An 18,066-nucleotide genomic window follows, 5' to 3' on the forward strand; every position below is an offset into this window, starting at 1 on the left:
CTTCTGGTCTACTGTCTAAAGTGCATGACAGCCTCCTAACTCTGCCCCCAAAAGATGATGTCATGGGAGACTTGGACACTTGGACATTCGGCTTTATCGGATGTGGATGGGTATTGGGAGATTGGAAAAGATAGCTGTCGGCCAAGGGAACAGCATTTAACAATGTATGACCACCTTTAGATGCTATAGACAGAATTGTTCCTATCCAATTTATGAAGAACAATTTCCTTTATCTGGGCCCCTTGAGTGCCCCCAAATGGTGCCTACCTGAATATAAGGGGGATTTATCAAAACCTGTTCAGAGTAAAAGTACACCAGTTGCCCATGGCAACAAATCACATTGCTTCTTTCATTTTTAAAAGAGCCTCTTAAAAATTGATGAAGCAACGTGATTGATTGCTATGGGCAACTGGTGTACTTTTCCTCTGCACAGATTTTGATAACTCTCCCCCAAAGTCCATTCTTTAAAAAGCCATTGGTTTAGGCTGTCAATCTGTAAATTAATCTTGGAGAACAATTTTCCAATCCAGCATTGACATCTCCGATCCATTGTCCTTATCTAGTCATGATCTTTTATGAGAAGAAAATCTATGGTTGTATTAAATAAATATCATAGCCTCATAGCCTCCAATTTCTTTACTTTGTCCCTTTGTCGGGATGGGTATATTGCACATGATTAGATGTTTGCTTTCTTTTACCTCTAAGCCTAACTACAGTCCTCACAAGCATTGTGGGTGCTTTCCTGCCATTAAAGGTGATGGGTCATCTCCTCATCTCCCACCTTATTGCTTAAGGATACTGAATGGTGAATGGGTTCTTTTGTAGAACATGGTGAAATGCTGGGACTAATCTGTGATGGAGACATATAATTGCAGGTGTCTTACTCATGTTCATGTTCTCTTTTCTCTTTGTTTGTAGACAATGGCTCCTTTCCCAGAATTTCAGAACCATATCCCAGAGGGTGTGGAAGATCTTCCAAAGTACTCCACTTCTACCCCTAATGGCAATGAAGATGCTCCCCCTGGTAAGCTTATCATTATCATATAATAATCACTTATTTTTTTAAATTAAACTCACCCATTGCATAATGTTTATGTGTTTTTCTTACCTTTACATTTTAGATATGATATTATAAAGTCCCAGAACTTCCTGTTACTTCATGTTTTTTTGCATTGCAGCATCATCTGGCTGTTATTTTCATTACGCAAGTTTGTCAGGCCCCAGAATTGTGTCACTCATAAGCCAATCACCTCTCTGTCCACTATTGTCAGTTGCCAAGTGTGCAGTTATGGGACAAATTATAATATGATCCCCTCAGGAAAAATCAAGGTGTCATTTAAAACTTAGCTTTTACTATAGCAGATTAAAATTCACCACAAATAATCAAACATGGATACCAAAAACAGAAACAAACTAGTGTAGATAAAACATAGAGCACAAATAGTCAATCCATATCTGTATGATCATCAGAAGCTCATATATTTCAGCCACATATCATGATCATCTCATACACTGGGGGTTAAAGAACTAATAATCACAAAAAAAATTCACTGTATCCCACAATACCATCACTGTATGCTGTAAATTCTCAAATGTCCATAGGTAATTACACAATTCTCCCAATCCCAACGTGTTTCTGCAAATGCTTGACACGCCTGCTTCCTCAGGGGAAACCCTCGGGAAACTGTATAAATGTAATCTAGCACAAATATAACCAGGGTTGAGAGTGTTATGATATTTCATGGACCCACAGTCCCATATCTGGTGTATACCCCACAGAGCATTTGTATGCATAAGAGATCATAGGTATAGCGTCCCCAAACTGGCTCCCAGAGGGCTGATATTACGTTCAAAGATGTTTCCAATGGATGATAATCTGTAAAAAATTAAAAGAAACACATATTCTTGCAGGCTTACCCCTCATTTGCACAGCTTGTTCTCGCGGGATAGCCCAATGTATATACTTACATTAGCCCTGGGGCCCTAAGTATGGATACTCCCTACAACAAAACACACCATAAACCAACTATGTTAGCTAACTCTCAGCATAAAAGCAGCTTAAATAGCAGTTTCAGAAGTTTTACTCACTGTTTAGTTCAAGATAACACGAACGCTGCAGTGGCAGAGTTCCCACAGAGTTGCTGGGATTGCGCGCCAGTGAGCACGCCAGTGTGTTAAAACTCATACGGCGCTTCCATATTCGCCCATAGCTATGCCCCCGATGATGCCCGATGGGGGCGGAGCCAAACCACAGAGTTTTCTCGCTCCGGCATTTAACTCTTTGGGGCGGCGGACGCTCTGAATGAAAGTAGACACAGAGGCATTTACTGAATTAAAGCCAGTGAAAACATGGGGATTGAGTACATTTACAAAGGAGTGAATTCAAATGCTATTACCAGTCCAGATTATACCTATTTAACCCATATGTGGTCCAATGTCGAATGTCAAATATATATATATAATTACTCCCCTGATTCTCTCCCCAATCAAAGGGCTGTCATATAGACATACTGTAAATGTCCTTACAATGTATCATAGTGTTTCCTATGGTGTACAAAAAAGTAAGTTTTTCCCTACCAGTGAGGAATCTTGGAATTAATAGGGTACAAAACATAAGAACCCTGTGCTGCAGAGGACAGTTTCTTAATAATGGATCCCTAGTCAGTAGTGTTGCTCACGAATATTCGCAATTCAAATATTCATATTCGCAAATTCACGAATATTATGAATTTCGCGATTAAAATTCGCTATTACGAATATTCGTCTTTTTTTCAAACTATTTTAGAGCTGTAGGGATCTCCTTCAACTTCAACATTGTAGGGATCTCCTTCAACTGATAAATGCAATGCTTGTATCATTTCATTAAAGACCCAGGGATGAGACTGTGAGGCGAAAGGCTTATGCTTGCGAATATTCGCATTGCGAATATTCGTGGAAATTCTGCCCTACTTATGCCTGTGAGCCAATGAGAGTTCTGCAAGCACAGTTGTCAGAGATTAGAAACATCCCTAGCAGTGTCCCTCGCGTGATGTTATAGCGCACATGTGCAGACGAGCGAAATTTCGCTATTAATTTCGCATTCGCAATAGCAAAATTTCTCAATTCAAAAAAACTTCACGAATATAACGAATATTCGAATTTCACGAGTATGGGACGAATATTTGTCCTCATATTCGCGAAATATCGCGAATTCGAATACGGCATATGCCGCTTATCACTACTAGTCAGGGACATGTATGCACATAGATTCCATCGACGTAGAAGCCCTCTATTCTTCTATACCGCATTACATAGGTCTAGAGGCAGTTTCACACTTTGTCAAGGGGTATTCATCATCAAGCCCACAACCAATTTGTCATCAAACTCCTCCGTTTTAAATGACACCTTGATTATAATTTTTCTGATGCTCAAAAAGGTGACCTTATCTGGCATGCGTATGGCCTAATAACCCTGTACACGCTGTTCATCAGTTATGGGACAATCAGACTTCTTGCAGGGTATTTATATTTAAAATGAATGCTAAAATAGTGCATCATGGGACCTAAATAAATTAAAGGAAAGAGATTTAAACATGTTTAAAGGGGTAGTCCACATGCAGTAAAAAGCAGAGGATCGGGGCAGGTAAGTATGACTTCTTTTTCATCCTGAGACAATTTAATTTTTTTTTCTAGGGATGGACAACCCCCTTTAAGCTTATACATTCAAGCTGTAAAGTCACAGATTTTTTACTGATGTCCAACAAACTAACCAGCAGTATAAAATGTAATGAATGGAATGTTCCTTTAAGATCGAATCCTTTAAATAGATGTAATAATTTCATTTCTATATTTTTTTATATAGAATATGGTGCAGAGTCAGTACCTCCATCTTACTCTACCCTGTCGCTATGCAAAGACAAAGATGAAGAAAAGGAAATTGACCCATGGGAGATGCCAGAACTGAAGAGCACTGGGCCAAAGTGGTCAGGTGCGTCTAATGTATAGTATACTGTATAATATATATATATATATATATATATATATATATATCAAATTTTTTTGCCTGTCTTAATATTTCATTTAAAAAAATTGTTTCACAGAAATGAACACAAAACAACGTATCCTCTCGGTTCTGAAGTCAATTGCAAGATTTGTCCTCTTGTTGGCGTTGTTATATTTCTTTGTTTGCTCCCTGGATGTGTTAAGCTCTGCCTTCCAACTGGTAGGAGGTAAGAAAATGTCTTCATACAGTCATTGGATGACTATTAAGACAACGAGCAATACTGATGAATACAAAGACATCATATTATTTTAGGTGTTAACTGTACATTAGGACATTAGATCTATTGGCTGTATTTGCTGCTAAGAGCTGCAGACACTGTTGGATAGATGTTTGGATATAAAAGATAACTGCACCGTTCCTGGAGTTGATGGTGGTGGCCAAACTTATAATCACCCCATTAACCCCCCCATGAAGAAGAGTACCAGGCTGTGGAAGTTAGGCAGCTCAGCCTCACCTCCTGGACACTTGGCAGAGAAATATAAAGGTGGTTTTATAAGATTGCCAACCACCATTAGCACCAGGAAAGCTACAGTTTGCCAACACAGCCGACATTACCTTTAAATAGTTTTGTTCTGATGTCAATAGTTCATAATGTATGTGAATATTATAAATATATATTATAAATGCCCCTTATTGTAGGATTATGCATGGTTATTTGACTTAAATGACTTGAATGAAATCAGCTGATTTGGATACATTGATTTCATTGGTTCTTGGAATTCGTAGGAACTTTAAACCATATTTTATTGAAGGATACACTTATTTCCTAGCATGCAAATAACTCAAAAGTTAGGAACACTATTTTATTTCAATATTATATTTATATGTTTTTAGTTATGGCTGAGTTCAAAAAGGGCTGTTTATTTGTAGTATATGTTGGCATACCAGCAGAAGGGTATGCCGATATATATTACACAAGGCCCATTCACTTTAATGGCCAAATGTAGTCTACTAATGACTATGCTCTCTCCCTTTCCTGAATATATAATTTTCAGGGACTCAAAAATGTTGGCTGCCACACTTCTTAAAATAAGAGTATATGTATACCACTGGTAGTACACTACTAATATACTACAGAAGTAGAGCCCTTATCTAATATGAACCTAGCCTAAGAGCAGAGTTCAACATGAGCATGTGTATTATAGTACGGTATGTACTCCCTTGGCTATAATTATTTATATACTTAACGTTATGTTACTTATTATATGAATTTTTTTGTATCTTCTGACATTTCTGAACTAACTTAAAATTAATTGATTACAGGAAAGGCAGCAGGAGATATTTTCAAGAACCACTCTGTACTGACCAATCCTGTTGCTGGACTGGTTATTGGAGTTCTGGTGACTGTCCTTGTCCAGAGCTCAAGTACATCATCATCTATTGTGGTCAGCATGGTGTCATCTGGACGTAAGTGTACCTTATACTATATACTGTAAAAATATTGCAGCCTTCTGCAATGTAAATATTTTTAGGTGCAAATTGGCCACAGTTCCATTTGCAAGAAAAACTAAATCCTTTAAAATGACTTGGATTTTTGCATCAATTACTAAAAAAAAAAGCTTAAAGAGGTACTCCTCTGCTCAGCGTTTGGAATAAACTGTTCCGAACGCTGGAGCTGGCGCCGGAAGCTGGTGACGTCATAGCCCTGCCCCTCAGGATGTCATGTCCCACCCCCTCAATGCAAGTCTATGGGAGGGGGTGTGACAGCCGCAGTGTGCATGCCCAAAGCTCCATTAATGAATGGAGCACTAAGCATGCGCACCGCTACGCCATTCAAACTTTTGGGCCCAGTTCCAGCAATTGGCCCCAGATCTTAGATCTCCTGCATATGACACTTATTGTCTATCCTGTGGGAATAAATTAATTTAACTCTGAAACCCCTTAATGGAGAAGTAATTGGCAGAGCAGGATTCACATGTCCTTTGCCCATTAAATGAAGGCACACAAAGCCTGGTTACTAACAAATATTGGAAATAATGGTTAGTGTGAACTGTGCCTAAATGCAAACAAATTTTAGACGATCTTACAAGATTACTAGATGTAACATCTTGGCATTGTTAGGTTGGAAGATGACACAACCTAAAATCTCCTAAATTATGATGTTTGCTCTTGTTCAGTGGCATATATATTGTGGTTGCCAACGGTGCAGTGCCATCAGCAAATCTAGAGCATAGAAGAATGGCAGTGCAGTAAGTGGGTATTGTTAATATGGACGTTTATAATGAATGTACTGAAAATCAAGAACAGCATTTGGGTTGTTCGGAAAATTGCAACATAATATTAATGTTGTTTGTCTGATTGTTTGTGTGTTGACAGTTCTTACGGTTAGGACAGCCATACCTATCATTATGGGAGCCAACATCGGCACATCAGTCACTAACACAATTGTGGCTCTGATGCAGTCTGGTGACCGGAATGAATTCAGAAGGTACAGTATTATTTATTATGTCAACTAAGAAAACGGGGAACCAGTGAAGCACATACAATTTTTTTTCCTGTTGTAGTTGAGATAGTTTTACCTGTTATGCACTTATATGTTAATTCAGCTCAATATCTTGAGTTTTTTAATAGTACATTTCCTTTGGAGAACTCATAGTTTGGATACAATTGACCATGGTATCAGACTGGGATGCCTAGGGCCCACCAGAAGAACTTACTCTGGCTGCCCACCCTAAACTTACATGCAAATATTACCGCTTTTCTCATTTTTAGATATTCAGGATGCAGCAAAAACATCACAAATTTGTGTAAACGTATAAAAATTCAAAGACATGTCTCTATGCTAATCAGGGGGGGGGGGGGGGGGCACTGAAGGAGACACATGTTCCCCTGTAGGCCAGTCTGAGTCTGACTTTAAAAAAATGTTTTTGTAGATTTCTGATTGAACCAGCGCACCCACCTCCTGATTTGCCGACTGGCACTTTACTCACTGATAATTGCCTATAAATCCAACAGAGGAAAAAATTGTGGGCCATGCTCCATCAGGAATGCTGTATTATATAGTATTTCTCCTAGGGAAAAATAATTATGTAAGATAATGCGGTATGGAGCACCATATAAATGCACATGAAGTGCCTACAGCTCCATAGGGCTGAGCAGTGACTCCATGTCACTCAAGACAGTGTCCATGACCATGACTCATCAACATAATAAATTTAAAGGGGTTAAACAGATTTATAAATTATTTCTATTAAAAAAAAACTTAACCCTTCCAGTACTTATCAGCTGCTGTATGCTACACAGGAAGTTATTTTCTTTTTAAATTTCCTTTCTGTCTGACCACAGTGCTCTCTGCTGACTCCTCTGTCTGCCTCAGGAACTGTCCAGATCAGGAGCATATCCCCATAGCAAACCTCTCCTGCTCTGGACAGTTCCTGACATGGACAGAGGTGTCAGCAGAGAGGACTGTGGTCAGACAGAAAAGAAATTCAAAACAAAAAGAGCTTCCTTTGGAGCAAACAAAGGAATTTTTAAGATTTTTAATAGAAGTAATTTACAAATCTGTTGGCACCAGTTGATATAGAAAAAATAGCTTTTCACCAGAGTACCCCTTTAAGTAAGAAACTTATGTCCAATGAGTGAAAGATAACATTTCTTCCTTACAGGGCATTCGCAGGAGCTACAGTCCATGACTTTTTCAACTGGCTGTCAGTGCTGATTCTGTTGCCGATTGAAATAGCGTCAGGGTATTTGTACCACCTCACCAACGTTATTGTCAAGTCTTTCAATATACAGTCTGGAGAGGATGCCCCAGATATGCTTAAAGTTATCACAGAGCCCCTCACTAAAGGAATTATTCAGGTATGTATATAAATCTGGTATCTGGGGATCATCTGGGGATCATCAGATAAACATAGAAGCATAAAATGTGTCAACAGACAAGAACCATTTGTCCCATCTAGTCTGCCCAATATTCTGTATACTACTAATAGTCCTTGTCCCTATCTTAAAGTCTTTCACTGTGTTTGCATTTACCACATCTACTGGAAGACTATTCCATACTTCCACTAACACGCTTGTTTCACTGAAGTTGTCTCATTCACTTGAAAGTATATCCCCACCATAAAGACATTTGCTACCAACAATTTAGTCTTAGAGTTGCCTGTCCATATTACCATATATACTCGAGTATAAGCCAAGTTTTTCAGCACGATTTTTCGTGCTGAAAACACCCGCCTCGGCTTATACTCGAGTGAACTCTCCATCGGTTGTCCGGGCATGCTGGGAGTTGTAGCTTTGAAACATCTGGAGGTCCGCAGGTTGAAGACCACTGAGGCCTTTGTCATCATCCAGACCCCCCCCCCCCTTTAGTTTGTACTCACCTCCCCTCGGTGGGAAGGAAGGGTGAGCTGGTCCGGGCCATCTGTGCTGCAGGGACCGTCCGGTGGGGAGGGATAGTCATTCCGGGCTGTCCATCTTCAACGGGGGGGCCTCTTCTTCTCGCTTCGGCCCCGGAATAGTGACATTGCCTTGACGACAACACACAAGGACGTTCATGCGCATTGACCCTGTGCGTCGTCGCCAGGGTCTGGGAGGATGACAGGGGGATGATGATAGGTGGTGATGATGAAGGGGGGGGGGGTGGGATCATGACAGGGGGATGATGACAGGCGGTGATGATGAAGGGGGGATGTGGGATGATGACAGGGGGATGATGACAGGCGGTGATGAGGAAGGGGGGTGTGGGATGATGACAGGGGGATGATGACAGGCGGTGATGATGAAGGGGGGTGTGGGATGATGACAGGGGGATGATGACAGGCGGTGATGATGAAGGGGGGATGATGACAGGGTAATGATGATGACAGGCGGTGATGATGAAGGGGGGATGATGACAGGGTGATAATGATGAGGGTGTTAGTTAAGGGGGTCTGGATGATGACAGGGGGGATGATGTATTTCACACCCTAGGCTTATAGTCGAGTCAATAAATTTTCCTGGGTTTTTGGGGTGAAATTAGTGGCCTCGGCTTATATTCGGGACGGCTTATAATCAAGTATATACGGTAGATAAAAATTGGCCAAAATGGCTGATCTGAACTATGTTACAAATTAAGTTTAAAAAAATCAGCAATTGATCATTAATCATTGGCCACTTTAGGCCTTTTTACCCCTTTTTAAATAGAAATGTGCTCCTTATCTTCCAGTTCAGCCTGGAATGTTAATGGAAGCATGATCTATTGTGATTTTTCCTGCCTTATGTGGCCAGCCGTACAGTGTACATGTCATTTAACACAAGTCAATATTTACATGTGTTTTTATAGGTACATCACATAAATGTGTATTTCTATTGCAGCTTGACAAGAATGTCATTCAGGGCATAGCCAATGGAGATCCAGCTGCTAGCAATAAGAGTCTGATCAAGAGAGAATGTGGATACAAGGTATAAAGACATTCTTGGATTGCAACATACAGCAAAGCATTCCACCTTTACTACTGGATTTGACAGGTTACAAAATAATGTGATCTACATTCAAGAACTCAAATCCTGAATATGGGTCTATTCGTATTCTGTAGTTTAGGGTGTCTATGATTTTATTATACATAGGTGAACCTGCAGTTTATGCTGTATTAGTGATATATTCTATCCTAGGAGCTTTGCTTCTACGGAAGAATATGGTGTCTCTTAACAGTGGCACATAAAGTTCCTATTGGGTCAGTAATACTTTATGAATCTGAGCTCATAACCTGTAATAAAATTCAGTTCCTGATGGTCCCCATCAATAGGTGACAATCATCTAGATGTACCCCATCAATAGGTGACAATCATCTAGATGTACCCCATCAATAGGTGACAATCATCTAGATGTACCCCATCAATAGGTGACAATCATCTAGATGTACCCCATCAATAGGTGACAATCATCTAGATGTACCCCATCAATAGGTGACAATCATCTAGATGTAAGATGTACCATCTACAAGTCATATAATACAATGTTACATCTACAATTCAGTATATTTTTTACCTTCTGTCATAATATATTGAACTGTATAATATATTGCTTCATCTAGTCTATGGGAGATATTTCCTGAACCATGAGGGAAAAAATAGCCAAGTAGAATTTTTTATTCAAGAAAATCTTATTTAATAAACGATATATTATCTATTTATCTATGTGTGTTCTTGCTTTTCTGCAGGAATGGATAAATGCTAGCGTTCCCGGTATAGAGAACTGTACCGACAACAGACTCTGCTGGACAGATGAGAATAATGTGACATGGACAGAGGTTTACGAGACTGTGAAAGTGACCTGTAAGTAATTCTGTCAATATAATTATGTTTGACTGCAGCAATTTTCCAATACATGTCTACTGCACTCTACAGTGTCCTTTATGTTCACAGACTATAGTGAATATCCAGGTTATGATAGTAAATCAATTTTAGTCAATACAACTTTGGATCATAAAAACAGACATGCACTTTTATTTTCATTTGCTCCAATAACAAAATAAAGAAACCTTGTAAATAGTCATGGTTATGTTAAACTATTATGTTACGTTCACAGCTTTGTGCCAACCCTTAGGCTAGGTTTCCACACAGGTTTTTGTTTGGCGTTTTTTGGGAAACTAGCACTGCAGTTTTTGAGCCAAAGTCAGAAGTGGATCCAGTAGGAAGGAGAAGTATAAATCCTTCTTTTATATTTCCAATTAAATATACTTCTGACTTTGGCTGAAAAACTGCAGAAAAACCTTTCCAAAAAAAACCTGAGTGGAAACATATCCCTAGAAATAGTCCATAGTTTAGACAATGTCAGTATAGCATCATGATAAACTAGAAGATGTTTGATAAAAAAAAAAAAAAAAATCCAATTTTGTCAATTGCTAATTATTACATACTGGAAATTCCTATAGTATATTTATTAAATTCCAAAGTATATAGGAACGTCCAATACAATATGGCTAGTTTGGTCTTTGTCGGCTACTTTTCTCAGAAAGTATACAGTGATCCCTCAACATACCAAATGAACCATCGTTAGTTGAAACCATCGTATGCTGAGGGATCCGTGCAATGATAAGTATAGGAAGTTATACTCACCTGTCCCCGCCACTCTGGACCATCACCGCTGCCCTGGATGTCGCCCTCCATCACTGTCGCCGCGTCCCCATGTGTCCTCGCCGCTCCGGACCGTCACTGCTGCCCGGGATCGTCGCTCTTCATCGTCATCATCACGTTGCTGTGCAAGCCGCTTCTATTGGATGATGGGACGGCGTGCGCAGTGACGTGATGATGACGAAGGAGAGTTATGGCCATGCAGGGGATCCCTAAGAGAATGGTCCGGAGTGCCGGGGACAAGTGAGTGATCATCACCGGAGCACATGGGGCACCTTAAACAGCTATCCTGCGGCAGCTGAAGCAGTCTGCGATGGCCCTGCCATACAACAGCATCGTATGTTGATGCTGCCTTCAACATGCAATGGCCTCTGAGAGGCCATTGTATGTTGAAATGATCATATGTCGGGGCCATCGTAGGTTGGGGGGTCACTGTATTCTCCTTCTGTGTTCTCTGACCTCCTTACTACCATATAATTCCCAGATCAAATAGCTTAGATAGAACATCCATCAGAGTTCTTCTTACTTTGAGAACACAAAATATTGGAAGCATCACAAGCCATTGTAGTAACTTCCTGTGTGTGTGTTCTCTTGCAGGCTCTCATATATTTGCATCCTCTAATCTCCCGGATCTAGCAGTGGGACTCATTTTGTTGGCGCTCTCATTGTTGGTGCTTTGTTTGTGTCTGATTTTGATTGTCAAGCTCCTAAACTCCATGCTGAAAGGGCAAGTGTCTGTTGTGATCAAGAAGGTCATCAATACCGGTAAATATCAGGGACACAACATTCATGATTTCTTCATAGAGATTAAAAAATTGTCCCGTCTGGTTTTGTGATTTTGACCTGTCCTCTCTTATTTTCCTACCCAAGACTTCCCCTTCCCATTCTCATGGTTGACTGGATACTTGGCAATGATTGTTGGTGCAGGAATGACATTCATTGTGCAGAGCAGCTCAGTCTTCACTTCTGCAATTACTCCCCTCATAGGTAAGGAGCACGTATGACTTTGGGATAACGTACCACATGGTTATATTGTTCCTGCTTTCTGTTAGAACTTGGCTCTTGTTTCTTGTAGGTATTGGAGTGATTAGTATAGAGCGTGCCTATCCCCTGACACTTGGGTCTAATATTGGAACCACTACAACTGCTCTGTTAGCAGCGCTGGCCAGTCCGGGGGACACCTTACAAAACTCTGTACAGGTATGTTTTAATGGCTACTTTATGTAAGCATTTCAGTGAAAAGTATGTGAAAGATTTTTTCATAATATACTTGAAAGGATATGATAAAGGATATGAAGCGCCTTATATCCATGTAGCAATACAGGCCCTGATTTATTATTGTAAACCCGACCTGTTTTGTTGCATTGCGCCAAAAAATTTTTCTGCAACAGAATTTGCACCAAAATTCAAAAACCCAACCAACTCTTTATTTAACTTAGAAAACCCAAAAAAGGGGTGTGTCAGACAGGAAAAGGGGGGCATAGTCTCAAAAAAAAGGGGCATCTTCCCAAAAAATTTTTGATCCCCAGAGAAAATGGGGTGGATTTAAGCTCTGGAAAACCCCCAGCTCAGAGCAGTTGTAAAAAAAAAAAATTTAATAAAACAGCTAAATGTAGGGAAAAGTGCAAAACGTAGGGAAACATTAGTTAATATCGTGTAAAAATACTTGTGGGGAAACAAAACCCACAAAGAAAACTACACTCCACTCTTAGTAAATCAGGGCCACTATCTCTCATTAAAAAAAAAAAGTGAAATAATGTCTAATTTAGCATGGTACGATTAGAGACTCAGAGGTCAGACCCCTGCCAAATATCAAGTGATGGTATATCCTAGTGATCCTACATCACTTAATTAACTCTTAAAAGAGTTTTCCAAGATAAAAAAAAAAGTTACAGCCTGCCAGGGGTGTAAAATACACTCACTTACCTTGCTATTTTGGCAGTTCCACTCAAGTGCACACCGTTGCGTTTGTTAACTTAACATGCCCTACTGGCGAGCTCTCCCAGCCCCTTTGATGACAAACTTAACCAAATGCAGCCTCGGTGGCTGCAATGTGTTCGAAATGATCAGGAGAACAGGGAGAGTGCATCACCTATTGATGTAAACAGAAGCACCAGGGTGACTGGAGTACCAGTGCTGGAATGGAAAAAAGTGACTGTAGTGTATTTTGTCATTTTACACTCTAATGCTGCAGCTTAGCGCTACTTCTGCAACCCTTGAGCATAGTGCAAAAACAAGAATTTTTTATCTTTATTTTATCTCCCTATTAGCTATCAGCCCATTTCTCTGAGCATGATATAGAGCTGACTAATTCCCTTTAACTATAGGCTCTTTACATGGGCCAACAGGGAAAAATAACAAGTGCCAATCTCTGTGATCACCACTCATCACGCAGTCAGGCCACATAAACAATTGCTGGATTGTTCAGCCCTTTAACTTCATCCTTGTTGACCACCCATTCCCTGATCGCTGACTATCTGAAACAGGCATTCCTAGAAACACTCATTTATCCATAAAAGGACCTTATAACCTTGAGGCTGGGTTCACACACAGTATTTTAATTTGTCTTTTTATCCAAAACCAAGAATGGGTCTAAAACAAAGCAAAAGGTGCAAATCTTTCCATCATAGTTTTCTCTGTATTGGTTCTACTGGTTTTGGCTAAACATACTGACCAGAATAATGTATGTGAACCCAGCATAAAGGTTCTCTAGAGTGTTTCAGTATTGATCCTCTTTAGCACTTACATGGATAAAGTGCCATCTGTAGATGCATTTAAAGTTGGCACATCTCATTTTGTGCTCTTGTATTAGGACTTACCCTATAACAGGGAAAGGCCTTTCTTATAAAATCTCCTGTAATATACAGCCATCATAAGCAAGAGTTGTTAGCATAAAGTATTTTTTCACTATATTATTAACATATTTTTTTTATATTTTGCAGATTGCACTTTGCCACTTTTTCTTCAACATATCAGGGATAATTATTTGGTATCCTATCCCATTCATGAGGATACCAATTAGATTAGCCAAAGGCTTGGGAGACAAGACAGCTAAATACCGATGGTTTGCAGTTGTCTATCTTATCTTGTGCTTCTTCTTGTTACCCTTGGCTGTCTTTGGCCTGTCCATTGCCGGTTGGCAGGTACTGGTGGGAGTCGCAGTCCCAATTGTGTTTGTAATTATTGTTGCAATCATTATCAGTGTTTTGCAAAAGAAATTCCCCAGAATATTACCAGATTTTCTAAAAACCTGGGACTTCCTGCCCAAATGGATGCACTCCCTAAAGCCTTGGGATGTCTGGATGTCCTCCCTCACTCTGTTTTGTGGCCGATACTGTTGCTGCTGTTGCAAAAAATGTAAATGCTGTAAGTGCTGCAAGGAAACGGAAGATGAAGAAGCATCAGTGGACAAGCCACAGGCTCTTGAGTGTCACGAAAATGTTGTTGATTTGACTGATGAGCTTCCATCTATTACTAACATAGATCAAGGAAAGACTACAAAACTGACCGCCTTGTAAGGCAAGTTAAGGTCATCTACTATAGAGACTTCACAAAATGGACCAAAATTTCTGCTCTTCAGTACTGTTCAAATGACTATAACATTTTTTGACTAAGTAGTAAAAAGATTTAAAATGACACATCTGTAGCTGAAATTATGAATTTGTCCATGAATTTCCAATCATTGGCAATATTGTAAGTGTAGAGTTATGATCTAAAGAGAGGTATTAAGTGCTGCTATAGACTATTAGGTGGATAGAATGAAAAAATACAGTTAAAGGGAACCTGTCATCACTTTTATGTTGCCTGAACCTCCAGTCATCAGGCCGGACCCAGGTGGCTTCTCTTCGCCCCACCAGCCTTGATTGTTGGTACCTCTTATTTTAAGTATAGGGTGAGGTCTATCAATCAGGGTTAGAAGTGCAGGCAGATGTCACCGGGGACCGCCCTGTTGACTCGTGGTTCAGCCAACATGAAAGTGATAGGTTCCCTTAAAGAAAAATATAAAGATTTTACATGAATGCATGTAAGTATAAAGATGTGAACTTTTAAATGGCAAATATAGTCTAATACAGTCTGTGCTCTGTACTGTGTACAAATTAATACAGATCTGTAGATGTTATTAAGCCAATGTATATAGTTAAAGAAAATGTATATTCTACTGTAAATAAATGTAACATTTTTACAATATTCTTAAACTTTTGACTATTGAGGCCAAGCCAGAAACCGTGTACACCCCTCACATTGTTCTGATATGCTGTGATATTTAACCCCTTAAGGACGCAGGACGTACTCAAACGGCCCCTTTTCCGAGTCCTTAAGGACTCAGGACGTTTGAGTACGTCCTGTCAAATCCCGGTCCCCCGCCGCTAGCCAGAGGGGAGCCGGTGCCCGATGCCTGCTGAAATTGTTCAGCAGGCATCGCGGCATATCGCCCAGGGGGATCATGATGACAATTCAGTCTAGCGATCTGCGGCAGATTCCGGGTCAATCGGGTCTCAAGTGACCCGGTGACCCAGAATTATAGGCTGTTCAGGGCCGTCTCTGACGGCCCCGAACAGCCAGAGCCAGCAGGGGTGAGGTGGCACTGGTGCCACCTCACGATCGCCCTGATTCGTCGGCCGGTTTACCGGCCGAACCAATCAGGGCACCTGCTGCGGGTGTCACTCCCGCAACCCGCTCTGCCCCTCTTCCGGAGCACGTGAGCGGGTGCGGGACGTGGACCCCAGGAGCTGGGGACCCTGATCCCCGGCATCAATGTTGGGATCGGGGCCCCAGGAGCGGCGGAGGTGAGTGACAGCCTCCTGCTGTTGCTTAGCAATAGCTCCCAGCATGCAAAAAGGGCATACTGGGAGCTGTAGTTATGCAACAGCAGGAGGCAGACCACCACAACTCCCAGCATTCCCTTATGGGCATGCTGGGACTTATAGTTTTGCAACAGCTGGAAGCACATTTTTTTCTATGGAAAAGTGTACCTTCAGCTGTTGTATAACTACAACTCCCAGCTTGCACAATCAGCTAAAGTGCATGCTGGGAGTTGTAGTGGTGCATCTGCCGGTTGCATAACTACAACTCTCAGCATGCCCGTTGGCTGTCGGTGACTGCTGAGAGTTGTAGTTTTGCAACAGCTGAAGGCACACTGGTTGTGAAACACTGAGTTAAGTAGCAAATCAGTGTGTCTCCAGCTGTTGCATAACTACAATCCCCAGCATCCCCAGCCAAAGTAGTATGCCTCCAGCTGTTGCATAACTACAAGACCCAGCATGCCCTTCCGCTGTCCGTACATGCTGGGGGTTGTAGCTTTTGCAACAGCTGAAGGCACACTGGTTGCAAAACACTGAGTTTGTTACCAAACTCGGTGTTTCACAACCAGTGTGCCTCTAGCTGTTGCAAAATTACAACTCCCAGCATGCACTGATAGACCGTACATGCTGGGAGTTGTAATTTTGCAACAGCTGGAGGTATTTCCCCTCCCCCCAATGTGAACGTACAGGGTACACTCACATGGGCGGAGGTTTACAGTAAATATCCGGCTGCAAGTTTGAGCTGCGGCAAATTTTCTGCCGCAGCTCAAACTGCCAGCGAAAAACTACTGTGAACCCCCGCCCGTGCGACTGTACCCTAAAAACACTACACTACACTAACACAAAATAAAATAAAAAGTAGATAACATTACATATACACATACCCCTACACAGCCCCCCTCCCCTCCCCAATAAAAATGAAAAACTTCTGGTACGCCACGGTTTCCAAAACGGAGCCTCCAGCTGTTGCAAAACAACAACTCCCAGTATTACCAGACAGCCACTGTCTGTCCAGGCATGCTGGGAGTTATACAACAGCTGGAGGCACCCTGTTTGGGAATCACTGGCGTAGAATACCCCTATGTCCACCCCTATGCAATCCCTAAATCAGGCCTCAAATGCGCATGGCGCTCTCACTTTGGAGCCCTGTCGTATTTCAAGGCAACAGTTTAGGGTCACATATGGGGTATCTCCGTACTCGGGAGAAATTGTGTTACAAATTTTGGGGGGTATTTTCTGCTTTTATCCTTTTTAAAAATGTAAAATTTTTGGGAAAAGAAGCATTTTAGGTAAAATTTTTTTTTTTTTTTACATATGCAAAAGTCGTGAAACACCTGTGGGGTATTAAGGTTCACTTTACCCCTTGTTACGTTCCCCGAGAGGTCTAGTTTCCAAAATAGTATGCCATGTGTTTTTTTTTTTTTTGCTGTCCAGGCACCATAGGGGCTTCATAAATGCGGTATGCCCCCAGAGCAAAATTTGCTTCCAAAAAGCCAAATATGACTCCTTCTCTTCTGAGACCTGTATTGCGCCAGCAGAGCACTTTTCACCCCCATATTGGGTGTTTTCTGAATCGGGAGAAATTGGGCTTCACTTTTGGGGGGTATTTTCTGCTATTACCCTTTTTAAAAATGTAATTTTTGGGGGAAAACAAGCATTTTAGGAAAAAAATATATATTTTTTTTACATATACAAAACCCGTGAAACCCCTGTGGGGTATTAAGGTTCACTTTACCCCTTGTTACGTTCCCCGAGGGGTCTAGTTTCCAAAATAGTATGCCATGTGTTTTTTTTAATGCTGTTCTGGCACCATAGGGACTTCCTAAATGCAGCATGCCCCCAGAGCAAAATTTGCTTTCAAAAAGCCAAATGTGACTCCTTCTCTTCTGAGACCTGTAGTGCGCCAGTAGAGGACTTTCACCCCCATATGGTCTGCTATTACCCTTTTTAAAAATGTAAAACTTTTGGGAAACCAAGCATTTCAGGAAAAAATTTTTTTTTTTTACATATGCAAAAGTCGTGAATCACTTGTGGGGTATTAAGGTTCACTTTACCCCTTGTTATGTTCCCCGAGGGGTCTAGTTTCCAAAATGGTATGCCATGTGTTTTTTTTTGCTGTTCTGGCACCATAGGGGCTTCCTAAAGGTGACATGCCCCCCAAAAACCATTT

General features: G+C 41.0%; 1 protein-coding gene across 3 annotated transcripts in view; it reads left to right on the plus strand.

Moving 5' to 3' along the window:
* Positions 1-15,282, plus strand: part of SLC34A2 (solute carrier family 34 member 2) — a 37,347-nt gene extending 22,065 nt beyond the window's left edge. For all 3 annotated transcript variants that reach the window (XM_056551612.1, XM_056551608.1, XM_056551610.1), the window contains exons 2-13: positions 919-1,024; positions 3,841-3,966; positions 4,079-4,207; positions 5,305-5,448; positions 6,358-6,469; positions 7,647-7,842; positions 9,337-9,423; positions 10,182-10,296; positions 11,692-11,859; positions 11,965-12,081; positions 12,170-12,294; positions 14,037-15,282. In XM_056551612.1, the coding sequence (XP_056407587.1) occupies positions 922-1,024; positions 3,841-3,966; positions 4,079-4,207; positions 5,305-5,448; positions 6,358-6,469; positions 7,647-7,842; positions 9,337-9,423; positions 10,182-10,296; positions 11,692-11,859; positions 11,965-12,081; positions 12,170-12,294; positions 14,037-14,612 (1,998 nt within the window). In that variant the 5' untranslated portion in view covers positions 919-921 and the 3' untranslated portion in view covers positions 14,613-15,282. The remainder of the gene's footprint in view (positions 1-918; positions 1,025-3,840; positions 3,967-4,078; positions 4,208-5,304; positions 5,449-6,357; positions 6,470-7,646; positions 7,843-9,336; positions 9,424-10,181; positions 10,297-11,691; positions 11,860-11,964; positions 12,082-12,169; positions 12,295-14,036) is intronic.
* The last annotated feature ends 2,784 nt before the right edge of the window (positions 15,283-18,066 follow it).

This window comes from Hyla sarda, chromosome 1 (genome assembly GCF_029499605.1).
Source record: "Hyla sarda isolate aHylSar1 chromosome 1, aHylSar1.hap1, whole genome shotgun sequence".
Taxonomy (NCBI): Eukaryota; Metazoa; Chordata; class Amphibia; order Anura; family Hylidae; genus Hyla; species Hyla sarda.